This window comes from Gavialis gangeticus, unplaced genomic scaffold, assembly GCF_001723915.1.
Source record: "Gavialis gangeticus isolate Ggan-Ray unplaced genomic scaffold, GavGan_comp1, whole genome shotgun sequence".
NCBI classification, from domain to species: Eukaryota; Metazoa; Chordata; order Crocodylia; family Gavialidae; genus Gavialis; species Gavialis gangeticus.
Window position 1 is genome coordinate 11,257,499 of NW_017729002.1, and position 20,000 is coordinate 11,277,498.

A 20,000-nucleotide genomic window follows, 5' to 3' on the forward strand; every position below is an offset into this window, starting at 1 on the left:
AAAAAAAAAAAAAAAAACATTTAAAAATCTATTCAAGCTAGACTAGTGACTTATTTCATTTACTCTTGGGGAAAGTAAGAGAAGTGGTAGAAAGCTCCAAAGACCCAATGAATGGAAGTCAGATCTCATTCCAGAATCAGTGGTGCCTGGATTCCTTAGTCCAGTGATTCCCAAGGGATGTGCCACATGAAAGTAAAGGAAATATGCCAAGATATTCCCCTGTGTGAGGTGGTAAATGCTTTCCCCACCTACGCAGCACCCTGTGTCTGCCCCAGCTAATCCAGCAGCAACTCTAGCTGCTCTTCTGGGGGCTGCTACCACTGCTGCTGCCTTCACCTGCCCTTTTCTGCCCCCTTTCCTGTGCCAGGACCATCCCACACTCTCCCAGCAACATACGCTGTTGTGAGTGGGTGGGTAAACACACAGATGGAGTAGCGCTTTGCAGCCTGGCTCATCCCTTCCAGTCCTCTCACACTTTGGAGGCTGCCAAGAGGGAACATGTAGAATGATTTTCCACTAATTTGGGCCTGTACAAAGGCAAAACAATCTAATATTTTTTTAATAACATTTCCGTTGGAAATGTTATTTTTCAGAAATCAGTAGAGGTAGAAGAAGATGGTTCAAACTCAGACTCTGTATATTGTCAAATTGTTTGATGTACCATGCTTAGAGCAGCCAAGAGATTGTAAGTCATCAGGAAACTGGTTACAGCTCCTTGATTCTCTTTTTGGTCTCTGGTGTTCTAATGTATCTTCGTGCCCGTGCCTCACATGGTATACTATGGTGGTAACAGAAAACACATAGGAGCTGGCTTGTTTACTTTACTCTTGCTAGGGACTCCCAGGTGCTGGGGGAATCTGTAGGTGGATAGAAAAAGCCATAGTATTATTTTTAGGTTGCACTGTCAGAGTGGGACAAGGAATCTGATCAAGCAGGGCAGCCATAAAGTTCCTGAAAAGGTTCAAAAGTTTGCAACTTCCCTTATTTTAAAAGGGAAGGCACTGTAGGTTATCTTGAAATATTACCCAGTAATAAGACTGGCAACATAGGATGATAAAAACACGTTACTAGAGATTACTGAAAAATGACAATTGCAATGCTGTTTTCTACATGCAAGGAAAGTAATAATTGTTAGTCTCCTTTAGCTTAACATTGAATCATTTATTTTCATTTTATGAAAGTATAAGTTTGGGTTAAATTAGCAAAGTAGAAGCTGATTCCCCATATAAATGCATTCTAAAGAAAGTGTGCTGGAGATGAAACCATTGTCATGTCTACCGGTCTTTTAATAGGACTTTATAGAAATGAAGTGATTTTGTATCTCTATTAAACATTTCCAAAAAGACAATAAAGAACTAATTACCAGTAATCCAACAGCCATAATAATTAAAATAATCCAAGTTTAACAGCAGACCATTAAAATTCTTTAGGGAAAACTGTTCTGGCAACACTAGTTGGATGTTCCTAACTACAAATTACAGTAACACAAAGGATGGAGATTTAGCAAAACTGTATTTTTTGTATTGAAATGAAAACTGAAAATCTCTGTTTTGAAGCTTTATATTGAAGTTTGGCCAATGGGAGGAAGACTGGCAAGATACAGTATCTTATTTATTTAACATAATAGAAAACAAACGGGAGTCTGTTTGTTTGGATATCATTCCAGAAAACCACTGTGCCTGTATGATTTAGCTGGGAGGGACTGATTTATGAGAAATAATGAAAAGAACTAAATATAGAGCTTAGCTTGGCTGTGCAATGACTAACTTGGGATTTAATAACAATGCAAATATTTGAAGGATATAAATACGAAGCTCAGAGAAGAATTACTTAGGGTGGAACACAAGGGGAAAGTAGGAGTTACTGGGGTAAAATTAAAGGAGAGAATATTTAAAATGAATTGCAAGGGAAAAAAATCTTTCTACCATGGAAATGAGTCAGATAAGTAGGAAAGGCATAAGTAGGAAAGAGACATGACAGCCTATACAAGAAAGAGGCCTACTGCTTAGGACATTTAAAATAAAATAGGATAAAATGCTGAAGGGAACAGTACTTTCTTAGCAGGAAAATATACTGTTGGCTTATCAGTAGGTGTTTCTTATTTCTAGCATAATACATGGTGGAAAAAAATCTGTTTGGAAAAAATAGCATGGTTCAAAATAGTCAGAGCTAAATAGCAGAAGCAAAAAGACTATACAGTATTATGCTGGCTGTTTTCCAGTTTACAGGATTGTTGCAAGGATTATATGATTTTTCATCTCATTTTGGAACAATTCATATAAATTAATTTACTATGTATTTGTAAGTCCTTGCTTTGGGGGTATAGCACATAATTATATAAAAGCAGCAGCAGCAATAGCAATAGTAATGTTCACTGCCAGTGACACAAAAGTTACACGGCAGGGGTGCTGTAGTACAAGAACTTCTCTTCCTCAGTAACTATTTTAGAGAAATCTCTGATGTTCTGTCATTCAAAAAGGAGAAGCGAGTAACAGATAATTTAGAGAAACAATACCAAATTTTTAATTTTAATTATGATACTGAGTTAACTTTATCATGACACTCATAACCAGAATAACCATTCCTCAACCAGAATTTTACAGTGTACAAAGTATATACAGCTAATGTTAAGCACCTTCATCACAGATAAGACTAATAAGAAACATACAGAAGATGCTATTATTCAGCCTACTGTAATAAGTAGAAGGAAACAGAAACAGAACCTACCAGAACACACAGGACAGTGCTTGTTGACCTGTTATCATAAATTTGACTTTTTCCAAGGGCCATTTCAATATATGATGTGAGGGAGGGGTGTTTGGTGATCTTTGAACATTTTGGTAGCATCAACAATGTAACCAGCATTATTACTACTGCTTTTGTCAGATACTACTTCACCTAAATCATATTCAGAACTGACATCAACATCATCATCATCATGAATCTAGAGCAGTGGAAGAACTTTTTTCCATTTCTGCTGTGGGATTTTACAGGACCTGGAGACACTTCCATTCCCAAGGAATGGGCAGAAAATTTGAGGGCAACATCTTATTTAGTCTCCACTAGGCCCTTAATGATTTTGGTGCGTCAGCTGTTTGTACAGTCAATATCCATCCGCTCTTTTATTATTGATGGCTTAGGATATTTTTTGTCCCATCCCCAAAATTGAAAAGGAAGACTGCACAGCTAATTCCAAACTGGCACAACCAAGTGACAGCAGGGTATGAGACTATTAATTTCCTGCACATTTCATATTCAAAAGAAGATATTTAAAATCTTTGATATGGAGATACTCTTATTATAATTACAGTATGTCCAACACCAATGGCTCAACAACATTATAGTATTACTAGAGAGATCTTAATTTCACCATGGTTGCAGCATAATTTAATATTTTCTTATTACACAGAAATATTTAGATGATGATGTAAATAAAGAATCAGCTGCTGAATTACCCATAGCATTCTTTAAACATATTTATAAATATCACATTTATCTTAACAAGAGCTACTGAGGAGGTTTACATTTCTGGGGGGTCTTAAATCACATTTATGGGCTTTTGTCACAAAACAAAAATAGAGCCGGAGCACTGGCTTACTTGTGGATGTGTATACTAGTGAACTGGGGGCACTGTACACGGGAGATCCCTCCTGGTTTGCCTGGCACAGCAGCACCCTGCCTACGAGAGAGAGAGAGAGAGTGGTATCTGGTTTTGGAACACTCAAACTAAACCTGAATTTAATCTCAAAACATAAAGTACAGTGAAGCAGGGATGCCTTTTTTCCTTTGACTTCAGAACAGAAAGAGCCCCAATCAACACTTAACGGCTAAGTGCAGAGATTTTTTTTTTGGGGGGGGGGTATAGGGTAGGTTAGATGGCATTAAAAATGGCCACCCAATCTAAGGTAAGTCAGAATGGGGGAGCTAGTGGTGGGATCAGGGGTCTATGGGGGTGGTGGTGGAAGGGCTTGCATGTTCTATGGGAGCAGTGTGGGGGAACAGGTATAATCCATGAGGGATGGGGGGGATGCAGACAAGATCTGTGGGAGCAATAGGGGAGGGACTAGGGGCAGGTAGGAACTGCAGGGAGTTGGTGGGATCTGGGAAAGTTTAGTGGGATCAGGAGGGCTTGTGGAGTCCACAGAGGGGCTTGGGTGGGACCAGGGACTATTTTTAGCCACCCCAACCCCTCTTCCAGTGAGCCTCCCCCCTCATCCCTCCCACTGCTCCCACCACCAATACTTACTTCCTCAGCTTCTGGCATCTAAGCACTGATAAAAACTGGCACCTAGAGCAGTTTGCAGGCTGGGGGCGTTCAGTGGGGCTGACTGGTCCACAGGGGTGGGGTGAAGGGCCAGGGGCCTAAAAATAGACTGGTGCCAGGGCAGGCAGATACGAAAAGCTCATTCATGAGGCTGGGGCCAGAGGCTGGGCTTTCCCATCCCTGGGGATGTGCAGGTAAGTGTACTGATGTTTGATGCACCAGTCTAACCTAGATTGAATGTATACTGATCCAGGTCTATCTTAGACCAGGTTCCACCATTTTTAGACTGGTCTCTGTGCACAGAACTTCTGTACAGTTACAGTTTTAGACTGATTTCTGATCACTGAGATCAGGTCTAAATGCATCTGGGAGAACTAAATTAGACCAGGTGGCCATTTTGAACCCGATCTAACCTTCCCCTTTACCCTCATGAATGTGTGCAATTAACCACAACCTTACATTAGAAAACCAAGTACTGAAGCCTCCCCACCAAAACATAAATAACCCTTTTTACATAGGGAGGCTAGTGCAAGCCACGTGCATTTTGTGCATGCCTGACCCAAAATCAGTTTTTACTGCTGTGCTTTACTGCAGCTGCTCTCTCTCAGTCTCTTCCCCCTATATTTTGAAAGCAGAGATACCTAATGAGCTCTGCTGCTAACTTAGGCAATGCAAACACCGACATCATCCAGGGAATGCTTCCCCATCTTCCTATCCTTTCCTAAAACGAGAGGCTGCTTGAGTAAACACAGCAGACAAATTGGGCTGCAAGTCTCCCAAGTCTGGACAACAGGATTTGATTTGATCAGAGTTACAGCAGTGGAAGTTCAAAGTAGCTCCAGTGAGTCCCCTTACCTACTTGGGTTGACACTGGTGTAACTTAAATCAAAATATAGTTATGGCTTTTGAAAGTTCCAGAATTTTTGGTATTGTTTAGATTAAAATAATCTGCAGTATATCAGATGGATGCAGGAATTAAAAAAACAAACAAACAAAAAAGACAATAAGCAAAAACAGAAAACCACACAAATACCCCATTAACCAAAGGTTACCAAAGTGTTAATCAAAGACTTCTGGTTCATTTTAGCTTTGGGGAATTCACAAAAGTTCAGGCAGGTTCTTAATTTGTGAATGGTTTGTGAAATGGCCCCTGATTTTGTTTTGGCAATCTCAACTGTAGGACTGAATATCAAATATGCATGAAGACATCTTTCCAGACGCCTCTTAAAAGAACCTTTCCATGTCAGGAATGAGGGCCAATGTCACAGAAATAGGAGGACATTCAGATTTTATACACAGTCAGAGTAAATGTGCTACATGCTCTTTAAAGATACAAGACGCTGGAAAATATTTTTCACTGGCTCAAAACTCATAAAACTCTAAGTAGAATATTAACACAGGCCAGGTTTTTGGAGAGGGGAAATTAACTATATGGCTTGGTAGTTAGGCTTCTTAAGGACCAAATCCAAATCTAAATATCATCATCAAAATGTTGGAAGTTTCCATGTAGAATTTGGATATTTGCTTGAACACTTAAAAGACATCACCAACCTATGCTCATTACTAGATCCAAAATTTTTTTGAACATATATTTTAAAATATTTTATGATATTTAGGCCCTCCATAATTCTTACAACCAGCTATGTTAGGTGGCAAAAATAACTGAAATTCAATGTGTACAATATTTATTTGATAAATTCAGTGTAGCCAAAAGTAGTTACTGCACTACTGTTATTTCAGGATTCTAAAAAAAATAAAGGATGACAAAAATATAACTAAACTATTTGCCTTATTTCAGGTGGAACAAGCTATATAAATACAAGAAAGTGCATTTTTAAAAAATAGGTGTAATGACTTCAAATATTATTAGTAATACAAGCCTTCAAAGTAAAGGATTTTTTCAAACCTGAAAATGTCCTTTCAATTTGCTTGCTCCAAAATATTGATATTCATATCCTGTCCTATATAATTTATTATCTGTGCTGTCTGCCTAATGATCTTGATTTTTTTTATCATATAAAAGGTCTTCTAGCCAATATCTTGCTTCTTTCAACATATCCATATTTAAGTGTTTTACTGCTGTTGAGCGTACATACTAATTAATATTCTCCTGGTTTCTTTTTCTACAATTAGAAGACTTATAATTACACTACTTTCAGAATAGATGCCTGCTTTACTTATGGTACTAGATTGCACATGATTTGAGGGACAAAAATATCTGATTTCATATAGTTTAGCATTTGCACTGATGTATAAACTTAAGTACCCCAAATATTATTAGTAGATTTCTTCTGACAGCTATTACAATTTTATTTGGATTAACTTAAATGAGGGCTGAAGGTTCTTGAGGTGTCTCATTTTGGTATTAACATACTTAAAACTGCAGCAAAAAAAATCAGGAGATGATTTAATTATCTTACAATAAGATCCTTGGGGGAAAAAAAACCTAACACCTTAGTATACTGGATACAATTTAGAGAATCCCAGTGCAATAAAATACCAGCATTCCTATAGAACACTAAATCCTTCCAGAATATAATGAAGATGCCTTGATTTTTTATGTCTTTTTATAAGAAAGAGGATTTCACTAGAATTCTCAACAATGCCTTTTCTCTGCAAAAACTTTCTTTGAAAAATACAGTGAGAGTATTTGAATTAAAATACAAATATTACATTCATGCAATGGATTGTCTTTAATCCTGCATTTCCCTACATGCTTCAGAGAATTTGAGGCCAATATTTTTCATTTAGAGCAACCCGAGGGCTGCATGCTTTTTTACATATATTTCACATGGGTAATTACCACATTTGCTCACAGAAAGCAAATGACTATTGGAACAGGGGAACAGACTAAATATATCATCAGAACACACTTTCTTTTGAGTCTAACAACTCAAAGCCATGGCTAAGAATACTGATGCAAAGGAAAGCCCCAACAAGGATAAATCATTTGGGAAAGTATTAACTCCACGCTCTGAGTTTCATATCAGATGGTTCACAGGAGAGCTACTGGACAACAGTAACAAGGCAACTTAGCTGTAGTGTTAGAGGAGAGCAGGGTATGGTCTGTGAGAGTTTAAAATGCAGTCAGAAGTGAAAATCTTTGCCTGATCTGGCCCCCAAAAGTGGTCTACTGCCATGACCAGACAGAAGTGCAAGGCTATAGACTGATCCTGAGAAAATCTGAACCCTCATTGCACCCAAAACAGAGCACATTTTGTAACTTGTGATTGCAGAGCTCCCAGCCTGTTGCTGTTTTCAGAATGGGAAGGGGGAAAGTGAGTGCAGGGAGTTTGGTCTAGGTTTTTTTTCAACTGGAGCTGGAGAGTGGGGCAGGTAGATTGGAGCCCCTGAAGTAGGGAAGGTCCAATCCACTCACTTCACCATCCAGCATCAGCTGGAAAACCCCAAGAATGAGCTCCCTCTATTCCCTTTCCTTTTTCCCATTCTGCAAACAGCAACAGGCTGGGAGGTGGAAGTAGCATTGCTCCCGAGACCAGGCTGCAGGATCCTGGCAACCAAATGGAATCCCCAACTTCTGGGCCCACGAGCAAACTTCTGTTTGGTCTCAGGGATCATTGCAACTCATGGTGCTTCCTGCAAAGCGCTGAGTTGCAACAGGGAGCTGTGTCTTCTGTCTGCACCTTTAGTTAGTCTATTCCAACAGATGTCACTCATATATCTAGTTACACCTAACACCAATCTTGTATTAATTTGTATTCCTTGATTACAAAGCCATTACCAAAGTCATGTAGCATGGCAAGTGCATGGCTTCCAAATTCAAAATCTTGTCAGTTTATATCTTTGCTCTTATATATTTTTAAATGAAGTCTTTAATTAAGAAAACACTTCCATTATAAGGCTTTCTATTCAGCTATTATAGTTTTGCTTCTTGTTTTGTTTTTCAATATTGTGAGAGACAGAAATCCTGCTTTTTGGGTTAAGATATCATATACTTTTTCAAAACGTTAAGGTGTGTATTTTTACAATTTTGTTGCTTCTGTTGGTTCTGAGATATTTGTTTTTATTCTAAATTATGCCTTCAGATTAAAAAAAATCTGATATTGTTTTGTTCCTTAATGCTCAAAAAAGGCATTTTGTTAAAACTTCAGAGGATAAATTAACTTTACCCTTGAAGGTGTGGTTAACATTGGGGAAAATTCACACCAAATTGTAACTGCTTTTAAAACTCAGATAAAACAATTTGAAATTCAACTGAAATCATGGTATAGGCCAAGCTTCAGGCAACAGACAACATTTTTACTGAACCAGTTTCAACATTACTTTCAACACTGCATTTGCAAATGGTTTGGGGAATCTGTTTAGGTGAAGCAATTTCAAAACTAATTAGAATGTTTGAGGAAATTTCCCCAGTGTAGTTCTGGCCAGAAAGTCCCTTAACAATTTTGGGGGGAAAAAAGTTTACAAATAATGTGACTATACAATCACTGTAGAAAATAACCTACAGTAATGAATGTATGTTGAACACCTTCAGGCTTATCTTGAAGAGCAATGGAGGTAATAAAGGGATAGAAACATACTAAGGTCCACAGGCCAAATTAAAAACTCTCCTGTCTTCCAACTAATTTCTTCAGTTTGTTATTTTTTTTTTAATATCAGCACACAGTCTGTCACCATTATTTAACCCCTTGACACACCCCACTCTTTCAAAAAAATAATATTTTCAGTCATAAAAAGTAGGGCTGTGCAAAGCTTCAGTAGCCGATTCGATTCTGAGAATATTTGGCCTGATTCAGCGGCCGAATCGTCAAATCGAATTGGAAGACCAATTAAAAGCTCCAAATCAAATTGGAAGCGTCTGAATCAATTCAGAAAAGATTTGGCTGGGTTCGGAGATTTGGCCATAGACTAAACAGGCAGTAATCCTTGAGGATGCTGGACACAGCTGCCTCTAGCTGGTAAGTCTGTTGTGGTGGGCAGAAGGGGGAGCAGATCAAACCCCCCACAGTGAGGGAGGTATTGGGGCTGGGGCTCTGACAAGCTGCCCAGCCAGGGTGGGAGGGCATCGGACTCTGGGAGGGGGGGGTCCCGCCACTGCGTGTCGCCAGTCTGGGAGGGCATGGGAGTGGTTGTGTGCCCCCGGATCTGTGTGGGGCGGGCTGCACCAGGATGCACTCTGGGAGTCTAGCTCCAGCCACCCACTGCTGGGCTGCACTCTGTAGGGCAGGTGGAGCCAGGGCTGTGCTCTATGCAGCTAACCCCAGCTGCAGCCTGGAGCACAGCCCTGCCTCTGCCCACCCTGCACAGAACAGTGGAACAGGGGCTATGGAGGGGCTGCAGCCACCCTAAAATTCCCCATAGTCCCTGCTGCCAGGCTAGGCCTGATCTGGATGCACACATCTGCCCCCATGCCCTGCCACTGCTCGTCCAGCCAAGGTGCAGCCGGGGTTTGTCTGGGAGGCACAGAGAGGCTGGGTGAGTGGAAGAAGGGCATAGCCCCTGCTCCCAGTGCCTTCTACCATCTGTCCAGAGCACAGCCTGGCCCAGCCTGCCTCTTGCAAATCTGGGGGCACACACCTGGTCCCATGACCTCCCAGACTGGCAGCACACAGTGGCGTGCAGTGGCAGGAGTCCCCCTCCCCGAGTCCCACACTCAGGGCCATCCTTGGTAGGGGGGAATCAGGGAAACTGCCCCGGGCCCTGAGCTTTGGAGGCCCCACAGACAGTCCTGTACAAGCTCTGTCATGACTGCCACATGCCGCCTTTGCTGAGCGCCACTGGCTCTGCTACCACTGCGCGGTGCTGCCTCTGGCCACTCACCACCCCCTCTGGCCCCAGGCCCCACACAGGCTGATATGTCCTGGGCCCCACACACCCCTAGGGATGGTTCTGCCCATGCACCCCTTCCCCTGCCCCATCTGAGCAGCTTGTCCCAGCCCCAATCCCTCCCTTGCTGTGGGGGCTCTGATCTTCCTTCCTTCCCCCCTCTGCCCACCAAAACAGACTTACCAGCTGGAGGCAGCTGTGTCCAGCATCCTCAAGGACTGCTGCTTATTTAGTCTATGGCTGAATCTCTGAATCGACACTGAATATTCAGATCCAAATCAGCCGAATCGAATCACTGTCCCTCTGAATCAGCTGAATCTGGAGTGAATACTTGCCACTTAGCACAGGTCTAATAAATAGGTCTGTTTTTATACTAGTATAAAAGTACTTATACTGGCAAAGGTTACTATCTTTTCAGGAAAGAAAAATAAGCTACATCGACTTAACAGAGTCAACTTAAGTTAAGCCACATTGGAGTGTACACAAGTACAGTTCAGTTCCTTGACATGGTGACAGACATCTTGTGAGCTAAGTTGACTTAACTAATGCAATTCAAGATAACATGCCTTGGAAGTGTATTATCTTGTACAGCATTTATGTCAACTCTGCTCCACATATGTGTGTATGCTCTGACAATTAAATCAACTTTAAAAAGTTAAGTCAGCTTAACTGTCAGAAAGTGAATACGCGTGTATGCACCTTCTGGCCACGTCCAGATGAGTATGGAAATTTGTTTCCTTGGGGACAAAAAGCAGCAGCTGCTACTTGTCCCCAGGGAATGCCTGTGCCACACACACTGTGGCACATGGCAGGTTACCCCAGCAGTAGAGGAGACTGTGGCCCCATCAGCCTTTTCTGGGATACTGGGAGCCTTGAGGAGCTGCATTCATGGTGCTCCTGCAGCTGGAAGCCTGGGTGGCAGCTGGAGCATGGCTCCAGTTTTGGGTAGCACACAGTGCTGTCATGTGTGCCACCCCACCTTTTTTGTCATGGTTTTCTTTTGAACTCAGGATCTCCTGTCGTCAAAAAAATCCCCCATGCTGCAAAGTAGCAGTGCAGGGCTTGCCTGCATGTGTGGTGTATTGTGCCACAGATGGGTCTGTGGTACTGCATACCACATGTCCACACTCATCTGGACATGGCCTTTTTGTCTAACTATTGGTTGAACATCTAAAAAATGGAATGGATCTGGCCAACACTATGCACAAAGTTACCTTTGTATAAGGTAGACCTTACTCACTTGGAAACGAATTTAGCTACCTCACACTTAGTCCACTCTAAGAATGTTTGCACAGGTAATATGCAGGTCACAGAACTGTGTACAAGACAATCTCATATATTATTGGATTCTGAAATATTTCCAAGTTCTATTGGTAGTACTTGTGTGAGTAACTGTTCATTCAAGCAAATAAGGGTTGCACTATCTAGCTCTAGATTATTAACAGTCAAACAATGCAGCATACTGTAGGTTTTAATACTGTTGGTACAGAAAGAAAGTGCCTCTTAATTGTCTCCTACAATCAGATAATTGGAATCCTTCTACAAAATGAGTTATAATTTAGATGTATAATGAATGAACCATCACATAGTGAATAATATGTAGGCAAATAGATGAGTTTGGAAACTATCCTAAAGTCTCTCTGTGCCTAAAAGTGCACAGAGATAACTGTGAGGGTGGTGAAACTTCCATATTTGAGAGACTATGGCGGAAAAATTCCACAGCTGAAAGTTCTATTAAAACATTCAACTACCAAAGAATTAGAAGGGTTCTTCCCCCCTACACCTGGAGTCAAATAAGAGAAGACTAGAAGTCTGTGAAGTTGCCAAGACACAAGCCAAGTAGCACATGGTTTTATAAATAAGTCAAGCACACTAACTGCTTCTGGAAGCTAATATGAAACTGATTCAATTACTAAAGAGCCCCTGTATATATTTATTGTAACTAATATTACTTAAAACTGAAAAGCTGCACCAGTTGTAGTTCCTAACTGATACTTGGGCATAGCTTCATGTAGATGTCTTTAATAATGCAATTCAAAAGAACTATTTTAAAAGCCTTCATAGGATCTTCATAGCAGTGGCCTTCTAAGAAATATGGCACTATTTTTTTTTAATTATCAATGCAAGCTGTACAATATTATCCTGTGGCAAAATGATGCCACCCCAAATCAAAGATGTGACATGCCTCTTCTCACTTCATAGGCATGCATGCAACTAAATACAAATGTTATAGCAATACTCTATATTTTGCTTAAGCTATTTTTATTATGTTTTTATTCATATTGTAAAATAACTGCAAGGAAACTGAAATTTCAAAATAAATAAATATATTTCAAATTGATTTAATAACCCCAACCATTCTCTAAGTTACAACCAACAAAAAAAAAATCCCATCAATACAAATTCATCTGTTGCAGAAACCAGAATGCACCATAAGCTGTCTCGTTTCTGCTCATAGAACATATCACTGCATGTTCTTAATGGCTTTTTATAATTCATTAAGTCATCAGTAACTCATAAGTGAAGTACATGATGCATCCTGTGTCAGTATGATATAAATCCTCTCTCATCTTATTCATAAGCTGTCACCAAGAGACCCAAGGTTGGAAAATGGGTTCAGTATTCATATAAGAAGGTAAATGGTGTTAGGATAGTGTTAGTAATGTTGTCTCCAGTTGGAGTCATCCCACTTAAAAATGTTACTATATTTTAACTTGCTAATTTAAACAATGCACACACATTCTCACATACATGAATAACTACACAGCACAGGCATTGCCATAGCAATGAACTGTGGCAACACAGCTCATTGCTGTGGCAATGTAGCGTCAGCAGGCTCGAACTGTAACACTGATGCTACTGTGCAGTCGCAATGAGCTACTCAACCCATGCACCACCAGGGTGCATGGAAACAACCCATGCACCACCACGACTGCATAGTAATGGAGCAGTTGGGGGCACGTGTAGACATGCCCACGGATATCATCCAAAGTGCTGAGAAACCATAATTCCCCCCACAGTTAATGTCATTTTCTGGTGCTCAGCACCTTTGAAAGAAACAGTCTTATATCCCTCACTTATCTACCCAGTTACAATAGAACTTTTCCTATTGTATTAATTAAAATTTTTCTTTTGGCTCAAAAACTGTACATAGGACTTCACCTTTTATTTTTGAAAGCACATTTTAAGAAGATCTCAAAATATGCATTGTTTCCCTGTACTATCACAGGTACTATGCAACTCCTTCATAAGACAACTGGGCTTATTGCTTCTCCTTAGGAGAAAAGAGTTAGCCATTGTCTACAAATAGTCAGCTGAATCTATGGACTGAGGTTCAATGAATATCCAAGGCTCTGACATCTTTGGGGTCGTTGGTGATAGAGGAAAGAAAAGGCTGCACGTTCATTACAGCTCTGTCTGTTTAATGCTTCCTTCTACCTCAGATTTGGGGAATTATCTTGAAGGTGATCTCTCCAGCCAAGCGGATACCCCCATCATTGCCCAACCCCCACAGAAGCCTGTCAATAACACAGTTGTGGTAGATAGGCCAACTCTCTGCTGTGGATGATTTCAGCAAGACTTGCTGATACAAGGACTGCCTGCAAGCCCCCCTAATATGCCACCACAGCTACCAGAGCCTGTGTCCTGGCAACCGTGGTGGCACTGCAGCCCCTGCCCAGCTGCATGGACAGAACCCTGGCCATAGGGATGGCACTTCTCACTGCGGCTGCCAGAGCATGAGCAAGAGTTCATGCTCTGGCAATTGAGGAAGCACTCTGGCTTCCCTCCCCAACAACACTGGATACAAGACAGCCATGGCAGAGCTGCCCCCTACCCTATTCCATCATTAGTCCAGTCCTGGCAAGCATCAGGGCTCTCACTGGGCAGGTCATCAGGGAGTTGATTCCTCTCCTTTCCTCCCTCCCTGTTGGAAGGAGAAAGGAAGAGCAAAGGATTTTGGTGGAGAGGTACTAGAGTCCCTGTAAGTGGCAGAAGTTCCTTTCTGAAAATACTACTACTTTTGTACCCTTTCAGTGCTTTAGAATACCACAAATAGAATCACAGAGAAATAGAACTGGAAGAGACCTTCAGGAAGTCATCTAGTTCAAGCCCCTGCCTCAGGCAGGATCATCCCCATCCAAACCATACTATATATTCTATCATTTAAACTTTACATAAGACTGCTATCACCCCTGACACAACATAGACATAAGAGGCTAACCTGCCACAGGCAAAGCAAGGAAACCAAGGCAGCCAATGCCCTGCTTCTATAAAAGCTTGTTAATATATGCTCAAGAGACCTCAGGTAGAAAGCCACACCCCCAGCTACAGAAGGCGGCAAAACCCCCCACAGTCTGTAACAATCTGACCATAATTTAAAATTCCTTCCTGACCCTGGATTGGTCTGACCCTGAATGGAGGGTCAAGACCCTCCAGACAGTAACCTCTGGTCCCAGCTTTGGTCCCAGCAGAAACTTTGGTACACCGTAGTCAACATGCCCTACTTTGGCTGTAGCCAACACTCAATGCCTCTGAGGGAGGCTTAAAAATATCCTAACAGCAGAAAGGTGGAGTGTAGGCAACCAGGAAAACCTAGAAATATCCACAGTAGAACATAGGCATAGCTATGACTAGATCAACCCTAATTAGTGGCTGCACAAACTCTTCTTGGACACCTCCAGTGTTGGCGAGTCCACAACCTCCCTAGGCAGTCTATTCCACTGACTCGCTGTAGTTTGAATTGCTATAGTCTCACTTTCTGCAGCACAACTAGGATGTATTTAGTGATACAAGTGTTACATTACATTTGTCAATGATCTAAGCAACTTATCCAGAACAAAAAAATATCACAAATGATACTTGTCCCTCAATCACAGTATTTGACGGACCATTCTGATAAATTCACAAATTCAAACCACAGATAGAATCCCAGTTTTTCCCCATGCAGTTTTCACAAAGAAATACCTGTATAGAAAAATAGAAACTTATATTCTATTTTAAGCTACAGCATTAACCATTTGGGTACTTCCCTGAGAGGTAAATGGACTGAAAGGTATTTTGCAAAAACCTGGAATGCTATGAAACCTCAGTATAGAAGCTGGTACTAAATATTTGTGACATAAATAAAATGGAGAATCTGTAATCTGCTGCTCCAAAATGGGATAAAAACATAGAAACAAAAAAATACAGGGACAATAAGTTGTCCACGCATTTTGAACAGAGCTCAACATCTTGTTCAGCATGAACAACCACATTGAGCTACTTGGGATTAGTCTTAGAGATGTAATAGGGGTCTGACACACAGCAGAATTGTTTTCCACTCTACTAAACAATATTAATGATATTACATTATGTTTTAAAAGTTTGTTTGCCCAACTGTCCATCCTCCATGACTGATACTTTCGCTGGCTTTATTGTTATGTCTCAAATCAGAGGAATGTATTAGTATGCATACCCACAATTAACATCTCCAACATGATGAATAACCTGACCCAGCCCTAAATAAACAATTATTTCAGTAACCACCTTGATTTTTTTCTTTTTTCTTTTTAAGGTATCATTTGAATAATGATATTTAGTATTTGGATTCTAATACTTCAATTTACTAGGCCCTTTCCAAATATGTAACAGCCAATCCTCAGGTCATTCCAGTGTGGATTCCACGGGGAGGATGGGAACAAAGGAAACTGTATGTCATTTCTGCAACCACACAATTCTTATGGCTGCCAGGACATCTGTTTAATATTTCCTCCTGTCAAACTCGAGGAGCTAATAAATGACCTTTACTGACTGTAAGATCTCGGGCTTCATTCCTATCAATCCTCAGGAACATTCCTAATTAAGGAAAATCTAGGTTTACTTGAGCTTTAAGTAGCAGAAACATCTAAAGAGGCACTGCAGGGAGTTGTAAAAGCTACTTAACTGTGCTTTTAACCTTTAAGAAAAACATTGCTGAATAAAACAAAAAACAAAAACCACAAAGAAGAGGAAGAAAGTCAAATAAAATTAAACAAAAGATGATTAACAGAAACAACAAAAAACAATAATGACAAGAGATGATTAATAGTAAAAAAAAAAAGTAGAATTCCCTCTTGATTGCAACCCTACAAAGTCTAACCCAGGATGTTTTAGTGCACCTTAGCTAATGAACAAGTATGACAAGGAAATTACACACACACACAAAGTAACAGGTGAAAATTGAGATAATATATTTAGCTGTAGCAAAACATATTTTAGTGATTTTATTTGCACAGAGTTGTCAGACACCAATTTTTTAAATATGTATTTTATGACCTGCATGCTATTGATAGATTAAGCAGAATCTAAACTCTAAATTAAAACAAAACGTTTCCCTAACTTACTTTGCTGTGAAGATAATTTTACCAAACTTGAAGAAAGGGTAACAGACAGCAGTGTCCTATGTGTGTAAAAAGCCTGAAACAATTTCTCTATGATATGTAAAGTCTGCAACCACCATTTATCAAAGGGACTGTTGACTCTAAAGTCTAATGGCAACACTGCAAATGGTAGCATTCACTCTTCTGTTACTGATTATGTTAGCAGATAGACTGTGGAAAGGGGATTGATGGAATAGGCAATGCTCCATTACGAGAAGGCAAGGCAGAGGGAAGGAAAGGAAGAGAGACAAAAGGAGAAGTAAGATGACTTAAAGAAAAAGACAATGTAGAATAAGAAAAAAAAACTGTACTTATTCTTAATGGTAGACATATTTCCTATTTGTGCTGGACAAACTCTGGAATAAAGCACTGAACAAAATTTGTGTGCAGCTAAAAGCTTATGATTATGTAGAAGTCCTAGTCTATCCTTGATTCTTCTGTAAAATTCCATCAAACATCACTGGAAGTTCTGTTGTGGATTTAGCATATTATGCTGTATTCATGCACTAACTGACAGAAGTAAAATCAGAATTTATCCTGACATGTCATCCCCAACCTAAACCAGTTTTATCCACTTTTAAAATAATTGCTTTATTGTATGGCTCACTTATAGATAGATGCACATATTTGTTTAGGTTCCACTGAGTTCGCTTTATCCTTAGGTCAGGCATTGTAAAAGAAACGTATTTATCTCACAAGCTAAGCAGCAAGGAATCTGGAATGCCCAACCTCAATAAACTAACAAACTGCAGGTGATAACTAACTGCGGAGGGGGGGACACAACACCTTGTGATTTATGGATCCAGAAAAGAGAAGAAGAATCCTCCTCCTTTTAGAAGTACAATCTTTTTATATAGGGGGCACATGTGTAAGAGACCCTACATCACTACAGTGATGAGCTACAGCAATGTAGCTTGTCACTACGGCGACATAGCATTGGGAGGCATGAACTGTGATGGTGATTCTGTTGTGCAGAAGGGTTGAAAACGACCCGTGCAATGCTGGGTGTGTGCAGTCATAACAGTTACTTTAGCAAGTACTAAACAACTGCGCAGCTGGGGTCAAGTGTAGATGTGCCCAGGAAGCATGGAAACCTCTCTGGCTCTATTCTTTTTCTTGTGGCATTTACCTCAAATAGTTCAGGCACCTTATTTTTACTTTCAAAACATTTTATAACTCTATTCCAGCCATTTAACTGGCTTCAACTGTTTACTTCCAGCTGCTTCCTTCATCTCAGCTGTGACCTTATCATGACTGCTCTTTGTTGTTATGCGGTTTTGCGGTGTGGCCTCTCTCACTTGAACAAAAGTAACTCAGGTGGAATAATTCAAGTGTACTCACCCACATTAACATGTAGAAAATAATATTGGTACAACTTTCCTGTGTCTCTTTTGCCTTGCAAAATTAATGAAACTCCACAAAGCAGTCTATTCCAACATTCATCTGTATCATATTAGAGCACAAAGTTATTATATTCTTTAATATATTTTGGAAATGTTAGATTAGTAAAATTTGGATTTGGAGGCTCTCTCTTGAAGGCACTGGTCAAACTCATTGACTTTATGAGAGAGAGAACAATAGTTCTTTGATTAATGCATACTATTAGTTACTAATGGACAATTAGAGACTGAGCCTGTACTCATCAAGTCAATTGGAGCAAGATAAAAACCTTGCATTTCCTAAATTATTCTATTAAATGCACATATAGAAGACATTCACTTCTTTAAGATGGAAATAATAGTTAGATTTACATGTTTTGTTTTTCTTTAAAATATGAAGACTTTAACAAAATGATAAATACATGATGATTAACCTTGCCCCAGATTTAAATGTATTACCAATTAACTAATTTAATCTCTCAAAAAATAACAGCCGTTGGCATTATTCTTTGAATAATCCTTGTTTAGTTTCCATAATGGTATACATTTTAATGAAAAACTCATTATAATGTAGCATACAGGATAATTAATTCTGGGTGATTCTTTCTGTGTAAATAGCTAGTACAGATGCTGAATTCCATTTTCTACTAGCTTTATTAATTTTTTATAAACCAATATTTCTACTGTAATGGGTTGTAACAGCTCCACAGAAGTTTTAGAAAAGCATTAGCTGTCATCAGTATTGTTAATCTAACTGGGGTTTTACCATTTGTATGATAGTACTTGAACACTACGTTTTTAAAACTATGGTTACAGTTTATTTTATGTTTTGGAAATTAACATCTATGTATAATTGACATAAGGGATATTAAACAATATTCAGTTAATTTGTCTGTATTTAGAAAACAACTTAATCTGTTTAGCTAATAATATCCTAGTATAAATTTAGAGGGGAAAAATTATAGTCAACAGCAGAGCTCAAAAATAAAGACATGGCATCACACTGCAAAGGAAACTGAAACAAACAAAGAAAAAACAGCATCATTTTACAAGAACTATGTTTTCCACATACTTTGTCTATTTGAAAGTGCTGTATAAACATCAGTCAGACAACTGAGATTCCAGGGGAAATATCATTCACTCACTGACACAATGATGTTTCTAATGCTATTTGTTGTGTACCTGGGCCAGACACATTACTTAACAGAGAGACAGAAAGACTAACCTTGGGATAGAAACCCCCTCTGAAGACACTCAAAACAAAGAGGTGGAGAAAGTCTTAGATCATGGTGAATTTTGGTGTCTACTTCCACAGCACCCCACCACTGTGTGTATTTCTGTATTACTTTACTGTACCCCTAATGTTAATCTACATAGGTATTCATTTTAAAGAATAAATCAATGTTGCAATGGAAAATTGCTTAACAAAACCTGGAGGCCTCATTAAAAAGGAATCCTGCTTAAGGGTCTCAGCTTCCTACTGCAGGACAAGTGAGAGCTCCCCTACCTCTTCACATTTCTCAGTCCTCTGGGACATGGGCAACCGAAAAGGAGCAGAAGTCCTTCCCCCTTCTTCCAAGTACTGGGGCAAATTTTCAAAGCTTCAAATAGTGCTTAGAAACCTAACTGTCATTGACATCCAATAGGAGTAGCATGCCTGACTGCCATGTTTGCCTTCAGATAGCATGCCTAATTAAGTCAAGGCTATGTGTTATTACTTTAGTCAACAATGAAGACAGCTTCATAAAGAACGGGAGAAGCAATGAACCAAGTTTGAAGCAGAACACATATGCCAACTCTGGCCTGAAAGGACCTGACCAAGAAGGCTCTGGAGACAGGTAAGGTGACTGGAACACAGTGGGGGGAAGAGGAGCAAATTCTAAGAGCTAAGGGAGATCTTACCTGGCTTGCAAGAGGAAGCTGAGATCCCAGAGTGTTTGTACTGTGTCTTGGAAGAATGGCTGTTTTAAAAAAACATAGTTTTCCTATGTATAAAATGGGCATACTAAGAAGTCACCTACATCACAGAACTGCATGGAATTGCTGAGCTTGATCTTAAAACAGCTGACTGAATAATAGGTAATGTTTTGGTTTTTTCGGTTTTTTTAATGTTAGCATCACAGTACATCACTATAGTCTATAAATTGTCTTTAATTGTATTAGGTAGCTCTA

At 39.8% G+C, this 20,000-nt stretch overlaps 1 protein-coding gene across 12 annotated transcripts in view; it reads right to left on the minus strand.

Moving 5' to 3' along the window:
- Window positions 1-20,000, minus strand: part of RBFOX1 (RNA binding protein, fox-1 homolog 1) — a 2,526,522-nt gene that overhangs the window by 154,451 nt on the left and 2,352,071 nt on the right. For 11 of the 12 annotated variants that reach the window (XM_019507488.1, XM_019507490.1, XM_019507494.1 and 8 more), the window contains one exon: window positions 3,599-3,679. The exons of the other annotated variant lie outside the window; for it this stretch is intronic. In XM_019507488.1, the coding sequence (XP_019363033.1) occupies window positions 3,599-3,679 (81 nt within the window). The remainder of the gene's footprint in view (window positions 1-3,598; window positions 3,680-20,000) is intronic. 12 annotated transcript variants of the gene reach the window in all.